The sequence below is a fragment of the Pocillopora damicornis genome, chromosome 9 (genome assembly GCF_964200805.1).
Source record: "Pocillopora damicornis chromosome 9, jaPocDami1.2, whole genome shotgun sequence".
NCBI classification, from domain to species: Eukaryota; Metazoa; Cnidaria; class Anthozoa; order Scleractinia; family Pocilloporidae; genus Pocillopora; species Pocillopora damicornis.
The window spans coordinates 20026122-20036405 of NC_142678.1; the positions used below are offsets into that span (position 1 = coordinate 20026122).

Genomic DNA, 10284 nt, shown 5'->3' on the forward strand with positions numbered 1-10284 from the left:
TGTGATATCTTTGAAATGCGAAGCGAGCGAAAGTGTTCAGTTTTTGACCTGTTATGACCCGATCCATCGATTCTGGAGGGTGAAAGCGAAAAGTTCGTTTTTCTCGAAAATAAAACATGTTTGAGGAAAAAAGATGCACAAACTTTCTTGTCTTACTAAGGTCTACTTGTGTGCAAAAATTGAGACAATTTGAATTTTTGACCCTTGCCATAAAAATGTCATTTTTGTTTGATTTTTGCACGGATGTCTTCTTAAATGTGACCGTGTTATATTATTTTGTAAAGTTTTGTCGCCTGGATCATTTTTTCCCTCTAATGTTACAGTTACTGACCGACAGCTTTTAAAAAAGTCAACTTCGTGATCTAGGAAATAGCTCATCTCCGAGAGAAATTTGTATCTTGAAATTAGTTCAAATTAAGGCAATACAGGTGTATGCTTCTATCCAAAATTTCGGTTCAGCTGCTCTCAAATTAACACGCTCTAATTACTTCCCTTACTTCTGCTTCAGCGATATAAATTCTCCCGAAAAAACCAAAGGATTTCAAACCTCCATTCAAGGATTTTAGAAACTATTTATTTCCACTCGTTTGATGTGCTTATGTTGATTCTCTTTATTCAGTTGTTTGTAGGTGGATTTATCACGATACAGGACTTTAATTACACTAACAATCGCGTAGTTTAGGCGGATGCTTTTATCTGTAATGCTTGCTTAGCTGCACTAAAAATGCCGCTCTCCTTTCAGCTATTATCTGTCAATCATTCGGAAAAACTAAATTGGAGTTCTAATGGTGATAAGTTTAGTCTGCATTGCACTCTTCCTCAGCATGCTGCTTTCTTTTCTTTGTGAAAACTGCCCTTTCTGCATTTGACTTAAACTTAATTCGTTAAATGTTAGTAACACTTTCGTTATCAGTGAGGTGAGTTCAAAATATTCTTAAAATTGGTTTGCAAATTCTGCCTTCGACGAGATGAGGAAAACTGAATCAATATGGACGGAAACGTGTTATTGATAATGTTATTTAGTAATCGTAAGACGACGAAAAAGATCTCTTTCTCCAGTTTGTTGCTTATGATATTGACCAAGGAAGAAATTTATCCGAAGCGAGAAAAGAGTATGACTAAACTTCTGGGTGTAGGAAATAAAACATGAGAGATGTTTTTCCTTTTAAAAATGTTAGTTATATTTCACCGTACCTACAGTTAATTTGTCTTTGAAATTTTTTAAGGCAATAACAACAACAACAACCACAGTATTTCTAATGGCGGCATCGAGAAGAGGAGTAGGTCTTTCTACTAAATCTTTCTGCTATATTTCCGGAAGATCTCTAGATTCTTTGTTGCCATCTGCTTTTTGGAGGCAATAAATTTCCTTCAAGCAATTGAGATCACTAGTCTAGTGGCAAAGCTTTCCGCTTATTCAGTGAACATCGAAAAAGTTCTATAATTATTATTAAATTCGTCTTTATTGAAAGAGAAAAAAGGAATAGGCTATGATGTGTATTCATATCCGCATAAAAAAGCTCGAGAATCAGTTTTAGTTAACAGACGAAACTTAGTCAAAGCACATAAAAAAAATGAAAAGCAATATTTGACATATATCTTTATTGAGAATATTGAAATCATATTTCGTTTTATCTCAAATTTCACTGTTTTCTGTTATTTTCATAGCAGCTAACAGAGCTCAGAGAAAATACAGCCTTTCTATTCAGCTTCGCAGTGTATTCCATGGCTTGTGGTCCTCATCATCGAATGTCTGGCCATAGTCATCCTTAATATCATCACCACTGTTGTCTTTGTGAAGAAGAAGCGTCAGCTACAGCGGCGGAGTACATATTTGATCATCTATCAGGCGATAGTCGATCTCTTGGTGGGCGCAGCTCTGGGCCGCTACAGATTGAAAACAGAATGTCAAAGGACTGTCCTCAATGGAAGTACAGACGAGAGACTACTTGGTCTCGTCATATATCTTTTGCATTTGTGCATTTATTTTCGTTCACTTCCCTTACAAATCTCATCGCTATTTCTTTAGAACGGCTACACGCAACATTTTGTCCATTCAGGCATCGCTTTGTGAGCAAATGGGTTGGTAGAGCCACAATTATTGTCATTTGGTTAATAGCTATTGTTAGAGAAGTCGCCCAAATTTTCTTATGGGAAATTGGCTATTTCGAGGTAATTAATGCTTACTTGTATCTCCCATTTTATGCAGTTTCTCTATTTGTTATCTGTGTATCTTACATCCTCCTCATTATTATCAAAGTACGATGCAGTCGTCATCCTAATTCCATTCTAGATCCAGAAGAGAAAGAAAACTGACAGGTACTGCGCTTATCGTCTCACTTGTGTCGTTACTTTGTTTTCTACCAGCTATGACATATTTAGCATATCTTGGCTTTTCCTTCACTTATTTCATGAATGTTCATATTAATATGGCTGTTGTAGTTCTATTCTTAGCTAACTCACTTGTTAATCCTATAATTTATGCTCTTCGGATGCCAGGATTCAGAGAAGGTTTATTACAGCTATTTTACAGGGTCCCAGACCTTTCTCGTAACGCCACAGCAAATCTGCCACTTTGTAACCTTAGGAGAGCGTAGATAAATGGTAGGAAAACTATTGATGAAGTTTGTTTCTAAATAACTTTAACTTCTTGGCCGAGCAACATGTATTTCCATCTTATTTTCTGGTTTCCATTAAAATCTTGAGTAAGTAAGAAAAACTACGCAGGTGATTTACGAACAGATAATTGATACAGTATAATTTTGCCTTTGAATAAAAACAGTATACTCAACTTACTCGACGTTGTGATCATTTGTATGATAGCTTGACTTGTACCAAAATAAATGGGACTTTTAACAAACCTGAGATGAATAATTTAGAGGGACTCTCCCACTCCCTTCCCACCCCCTCCCCGACCCTCATATGTTACTGAGGCTGTGTGAACACTAAAAAAGGCTTTTGCTGCTTAATTGAAAAGCACTTTACGCAAAGCAAATGACTACAAAACTCGAGCCTGTTTAAACTTTGCTGAATGAAGTTGTTTTGTCTGTTGTTTTGAATATTAATTGTTAGCAAGATTCGTTGTGTAAGCGAGGAGGATGTAAATGCATTTCCCGAACAAGAAGAGAACGAAAAAATTAAGATTTTCAAGGATTTTCTCGAAAGTTGGGACTAAACACAGGACAATTTTTCATCTGTCCGTGCTGAACAGCCTTCAAAGGTTTGTAGTGAAGAGAAGCTGAAAATAAAAGTATCTGATGATTTTAGTCAGTGTCAGTAATCGAATTTTAATTAAGCCTATAAAACCAGTTCACATATATTTTGGCGTAACTGGCGGTGTTATTTGTAAAACTTTTAAAATTTGGGCACCGGGAATTTTGTTTCTATTAATACTAAGAATTAAGAATTAATCAAAGTCAGGTTTATAATCTCAACCACTTATGTTTATTGTCCATATAATTAAAAAGAAAATTACTTGGTAGCTCAAAGGTATGAATTTGATGTTCTTGTGGCATGATTAATATCTCACTCGTTTACTGCGCTCACTCTTTAGATATTGTTCTTGCCACTCGAACATAGAATTCATACCTTGTCGCCACCGTATAATATCTTCCATTTATTGGCCGGCGAAAGCAAAAGAATCCAAAACGTCGACCTTTTATGTTGTTTATCATTTTTTTATGAGAATGGTAGAACGTCGTGAAATGGAAACAGGACGGCTCAACATAAAAGAAACATTGCCAGATTGAAAACTTATTCAGCTCTGTTATTATAGGTATGTCATTCCATCGAAGGATCTGAAGACTGGTTCACATGTGCGATGCAAATGCAAACGTAAACGCAAATGGTAATGCGAGCGAGTTCACACGTCCAACGCAAACCCAGGGAAAGATAGATACGCAAGCGCAGTAGAGGTATTTTTCCAAGATGACCGACAATGATTGAGTTTTTGCCGATTCACACGTGTGGGAAACGAACACAAATGCAAGTTTAAGAAAATTAAAATGTTCTTGTCACTTGCGTTGACGGTTGCGTTTGCATTTGGATTTGCATTTGCGTTGGGGTGTTTCACACGTGTAATCCCTTGCATTTGCATTTGCGTGTTCGTTTGCTGAGGTTCTCTATGTGTGATTGATTGACCGAGGGAGGTGTGTGTACTAATCCTATTACACTCTTAGGGAATTAATTCTAGTTTTCAGAGCCGGCCCAATACCTTAGAAGTACTTTAAATCGTGTAATAGCCCAAGTCGATGTACCACTTTGGAAATTAACAACATTTCGGATAAATGGTTGGAAAGTACGAGGGATGTTTGAATTTGATGTGTTCAAGCAGCGAGTATTTGTTTTGCCAAAAAAAGGATTTTGTGCCATCAGTTTTTGCGTTATTTCAAAGTGTAATTAGGGACGGAGAACTGAAATGAGGAAAAGAGCCGAGCTTCTTTTTGCAATAGCCGTGACACAAAGGTTCTGGTTACATAAATCAATACCCTGTTATTTCATTCAGGCCGGGGAAACTGAATTCTGTTGTTATCGTCACTGACAATCCTGGTAACTGGTTGTGATAAAAATTGCAATTCTGATCTAAGCTGACTGGCCCAATCCGAATCAACTAACACCTTGCCGCAAGAGCCACCATAATTAATGACTTCTGGAGTTGACACACAGCCCCCTGCAATCTCGCCTTTCGGGGAGAAAAAAAGTTCTTATTTATCAGTTAAAAAATTTCGTCTACCAAAAAAACTTGTGGCCCTTTCGGGTTACCGGATATTCTCTCTAAACTGCACCCAAACTAAGAACGTTTTGCAATGGTTTTGAAAAAATCAGGTCCTGAAAATTCCAGAGGGTATACTGGTAAACCGTAATTTTTCCAAAGCTGTGTTTTTTGATTCGGGTTGAAATATTCACTTTATCAGCGATCCACCCATTTATGGAGACTTAATAGAAACGAAAAAGAAAAAGCAAAAAAACAAAACAAAACAAAAAATAGACAGATAAGAGAAAAAAAGGAACTCATGTATCCTAACACTTGCACTCTGCTCTTTAACCCTTTAACTCCCAAGATCTGATTGTTAATTCTCCCCTCTACCTGTTGCCCATTTCCTTGTAAATTTAGTTATGAGAATTTTGTTTAAGATCAAATGAACAACTTCTAACTGATAAGCTTGAATATTTTCATTACCTTTTTGCCAGATAATGTAAGGATATTATTTCATCTTGATCACTTCTGCGAATTAAATAGTTAAGTAATAAACTTTATCCCGGCTTCAACCGCCTTAAATTTTAAACTCTATTTCAATTGAAAAAGGTATAGTGACTTCTCGAAATTACTCTGAGTGTTATTGACGTCTAAGTCAATATATTCCCCTCACCCAACTCCGAGAAGATCGATCAGTTTTTATCAAAAGAGATTTGTAATCATAGTGTCTCGATTAATGTATTGTGAGGGTCTGGGAAGGTCATCATTGAGTATTACTTAAGTTTGAAATAGCTCATCTGCCAGAGCATTCTGCAGTTTGACTATGATAAGGTGAAGGACATAGGTGTGGTAGTTCTTTTCTCAGCTAACTCACTTGTAAATCCTCTAATTTACTCTCTTCGGACACCAGGATTCAGAGAAGGTTTATTACAACTAGTTTGCAGGGTCCCAGACCTTTCTCATATCGCCCCAGCAAACCTGCCTCTTCGTAACCTTAGGAGAGCGTAGATTGATGGTAGGAAAACAATTGATGAAGTTTGTTTTTTAAATAACTTTAACTTATTAGCCGAGCAACATGCATTTCCACTTTATTTTTTGGTTTCCAATAAAATCTTATCATGCACAGTGTTTACCATCGCTTTAAAGATTTCTGTTCATAAAACATCTACGCAGTTATCTTGCGAATACTTCATCGGAAATATAATCCAAAGCATATTTTCTAAATAAGTTTATTTTTAATAAAAGAAAATTATTAGTTCAGTCTCAACATAAGAAATGAAAAACGTCAAAACGTCTTCCGTCATCCTAGGGTTAGATATCATATGTCAGACATTTTGAAAGCTAATTTCGACTCTTGATAGTGGTGTGTTTATTTTCTATCTCTATTCCTTAGCTTTTTTTTTTCTTATTCATTGTGTTTTCTCGGCCAGTTACAGCTTACCTGTCGTTCCTGTTCAGCTGCACTCAAAACGTCTTCCGTCATCCTAGGGTTAGATATCATATGTCAGACATTTTGAAAGCTAATTTCGACTCTTGATAGTGGTGTGTTTATTTTCTATCTCTATTCCTTAGCTTGTTGTTTTCTTATTCATTCTGAAAAGCGCCTGTGGTCAAATTTGGCTCTAACTTACTTTTTAGAGGATACGAAGTACTTCGTTATCAGTGAGGTATGTTAGTAAAATTTAATTCGTTCACAAACTCTAGTTTTCGGAAGAGGAGGTAAAGCGAGTTAAAATGGGTGGAGAGGAGTTATGGAAAATCTTCTGTAAAACTGTGGAAAATTTGAGAATTTTGGTTTTGTTTCCTTCTTTTAATGCTTATGAAACGGTTGAGGATTTTCAGACCTTGCGAAAAGCTTGTTCCTTCGTTACACGTTCTTGACGAGACGATGAAAAGATCTTCCTGTTTCATTACCGAGTACAACATTTATCATGTTCAAGAGAGGACTTGATCTCCTCTTGCCATCTTTACTATCGTATAATAGCATGTGGAAAAGTTTTTAAAATGTTAGATTGTTTATTTTGATGCCTTTAAATGATGATGCTTAATTACCTCCCTTTCTTCTGCTTCAATGATATAATTTTTCCCGTAAAAACCAAAAGCTTTCAAACCATCATTCAAGGATTTTGAAACTATTTATTTCCACTCGTTTGATGTGCTAATGTTGATTCTCTATTCAGCTGTTTTGTGGGTGGATTTGCCTCCAGACAGGACGTTAATCACAATAACAATCGCCGAGGTTATGGGCGGATGCCTCTATCTGTAATTTTTGTTTAGCTGCACTAAAAATGCCATTTTCCTTTCAGCTATTATCTGTCAATCACTCGGAAAAAACTAAATTGGACTTCTAAAAGTGATAAGTTTAGTCTGCATTGCACTCTTCCTCAGCATGCTACTCTCTTTTCTATTTGAAAACCGCCCTTTCTGCATTTGACTCAAACTCAATTCGTTGAAAGGATAAAAACACTTTCGTTATCAGTGAGGTAAGTTCAAAATATTCTTAAGATTCGATTGCAAATTTTGCCTTCGATGAGATGAGGAAAACTGAATCAATATGGACGGAAATGTGTCATTGATGATCTTAATAATCGTAACGCGACGAAAAAGATATCTTTCTCTAGCTTGTTGCTTATGATATTGACAAAGGAAGAAATTTACCCGAAGCGAGAAAAGATTATGATTAAACTTCTGGAGGTAGAAAATAAAACATAAGAGATGCTTTTGCTTTTAAAAATGTTCGTTACATTTCACCGTACCTACGGTTAATTTGTCTTTGAAATTTTCAAGGCGGCAGCAACAATAACCATATTTCTTAATAGCGGTACCGAGAAGAGGAGTAGGTCTTTCTACGAGGTCTTTCTGCTATATTTCCGGAAGATCTCTAAATTGTTTGTTGCCATCTGTCTTTGGAGGCTATAAATTTCCTTCAAGCAATTGAGATCACTAGTGGCAAAGCTTTCAGCTTATTCAGTGAACATCGAAAAAGTTCTATATTATTATATTCGTCTTTTTCAAAATGGAAAAAAGGGAACAGGCTGAGTGATTAAATTTCCGGATATGAATCTCGCATAAAGAAACATGAGGATCAGTTTAAGTCAATGGACGAAACTAAGTTTTTCAAAGCACGTTAAAGAAGCGTAAAAAGCAATATTTGACATATATCTTTATTGAGAATATTGAAGTCATATTTCATGTTATCTTTAATTGAACTGTTTTCTACTATTTTTATGGCAGCTAACAGAGCTCGGAGAAAATGCAGCCTTTCTCCTCAACTTTGCAATGCATTCCATGGTTTGTGGTCCACATCATCGAATGTCTGGCCATTGTCATCCTTAATATCATCACCATTGTTGTTTTTGCGAAGAAGAAGCGTCAGCTACAGCGGCAGAGTACATATTTGATCATCCATCTGACGATTGTCGATCTCTTAGTGGGCGCAGTCTGTGGGCCGCTGCAGATTAAAAGAAAAATGGAGTGGTATTGTTCTCTATGGAATTACAGACGAGAGACTATTTGGTCCAATCGTTTATCTCTTGTATTTCTACATTTATTCTATTTTACTTCCCTTACAAATCTTATTGCTATTTCCTTAGAGAGGTTACACGCAACATTTTGTCCATTCAGGCATCGCTTTGTGAGGAAATGGGTTTATAGAGCTATAATTATTGTCATTTGGTTAATACCTATCGTTAGAGAAGCCGCTCAAATTTTTTTATGGGAAATTGCTGATCCAGCTGAACTTAATACATACTTGTATAACCTTTTTTATGCAGTTTCTCTATTTGTTATCTGTGTATCTTACATCCTCATTGTTATCAAAGTACGATGTAGTCGTCATCCTCAAATCCATTCTAGGTCCAGAAGAGAAAGCAAACTGACGGGTACTGCGCTTATCGTCTCACTTGCATCGTTACTTTGTCTTCTACCAGGGACAATCGTGTATGTAACATGTATTCACCTTTCCTCCGCTTGTTTTAAGATGCATCATTTTCATATTGATATGGCTGTGGTAGTTCTTTTCTCAGCCAACTCACTTGTAAATCCTATAATTTACGCTCTTCGGATGCCAGGATTCATAGAGGGTTTATCACAGCTAGTTTGCAGGGTCCCAGACCTTTCTCGTATCGCCCCAGCAAACCTGCCTCTTCGCAACCTTAGGAGAGCGTAGATTGATGGTAGGAAAACTACATATAAAATTTTTCTTTCAAATAGCTTTAACTTCTTAGCCGAGCAACATGCATTTCCATTTCATTTTTTGGTGATATGAGAGTAGACTAAGGATAGAAACGGTACAAACATCTAAATGATAAAAAATGAAACGCGATGCGTTGAGTGGAACGAAAAAAAAATCATTGAGGATTCTTCAACTAACCAGTATAAAAAAATCGGAATCATTATGAGGAGATAATACTTTCTTTTCCCTTTGGAGTTACTCTTAAATTAAGTAAAAATGCACCTATTAATCTAAAGAAATAAATGTCACCGTGTTATTCTATTTCCAAAAGTTTTGTCGCCTGGGTCACTTTTCCTCTTTAAAATTAAATATTCTCTGGTACTAACCGACAGCTTTTAAAAATTCAAATTTAGGATCTAGGAAATAACATCCACAGCTGTAATCAATAACCTGAGTTAAGATAGGTAATTTCTTGAACTGAATATAATAAGGAACCAAGTTTACAGAAGAAGTTTATTTTTAATAAAAGAAAATGACTAGTTCAGTGCAGATATAAGAAAGTAAAATCGACCAGAGAAGTTTTTTAAAGGAAAAGTGAGAATTTTGTGGACCACTCATAAGTACTAACTTTAAAAAATGCCTCGTATTTGAGTTTTGAAATGTTTTCTCAGCCACTTAAATTGCTTTCTTCTGTGAAATAACTGCTCCGGTAAACACCAAAAGCTTTTAACATTCCATTCAAGGTTTCTAGAAACTATTCCTCTCCATTCATATAATATTCAGGTATTAATTCTCCAGACAAAGCTGTTTTGCCGGCGATTTGGGTTCACTTCGAGACGGAACTTTCTTTTAATTAACGACGTACAGGTGTAATTTAGCTCACCTATTGTTCCTATTCATGACGAGTTTTTTATTCCTAAATTTGTTATTTATTTGTTTACGAAACATCCATGGGATTTGAGGGCAGAGATCACCAAAGCAAACACATCATCGACGGAAAATTACCAGTCAACGGAACGTGCACTTACTATAAATGATTCAGTTCATGTTGGTTGGTCATCTCAAGAAGATAATTATTTTTTCTAATGAAACAAACATGGCTTTTTCATCACAATTTTACATGGTTTACGTTATATTAAATCTGCAAAGGAAAAACTATGAACGATCGAGACAAGTAAATTTTATTATTTCGCGATTCATACTCAAGATAAGTTTGTTATAAGATAAAAACGCACAGTCTAAAATGAACCAACACCCTAAGAGAGATAGAACCAAATTAAAAAAGGAAAGGTTCTGCCTTCAGATAACAACAGCCCAAGTAGGACTGACCACCCGTGGGAGACAGAACCAGGTGAAAAATAGGAAAGGTTCTTCCCTCCGATAACAACAGCCCAAATAGGACTGACTACCCAAG

The 10284-nt window shown here is 36.1% G+C and overlaps 1 protein-coding gene and 1 pseudogene across 1 annotated transcript; both read left to right on the plus strand.

The window, feature by feature from the left end:
* The first annotated feature begins 1259 nt into the window (after positions 1–1259).
* Positions 1260–2759, plus strand: LOC149040556 (histamine H2 receptor-like; annotated as a pseudogene).
* A 5190-nt stretch (positions 2760–7949) lies between these two features.
* Positions 7950–9252, plus strand: LOC149040557 (uncharacterized). The gene has a single exon (XM_089182479.1). The coding sequence runs from the start codon at positions 7950–7952 to the stop codon at positions 8862–8864; it is 915 nt and encodes a 304-aa protein (XP_089038605.1). The 3' UTR covers positions 8865–9252.
* Positions 9253–10284: the final 1032 nt, after the last annotated feature.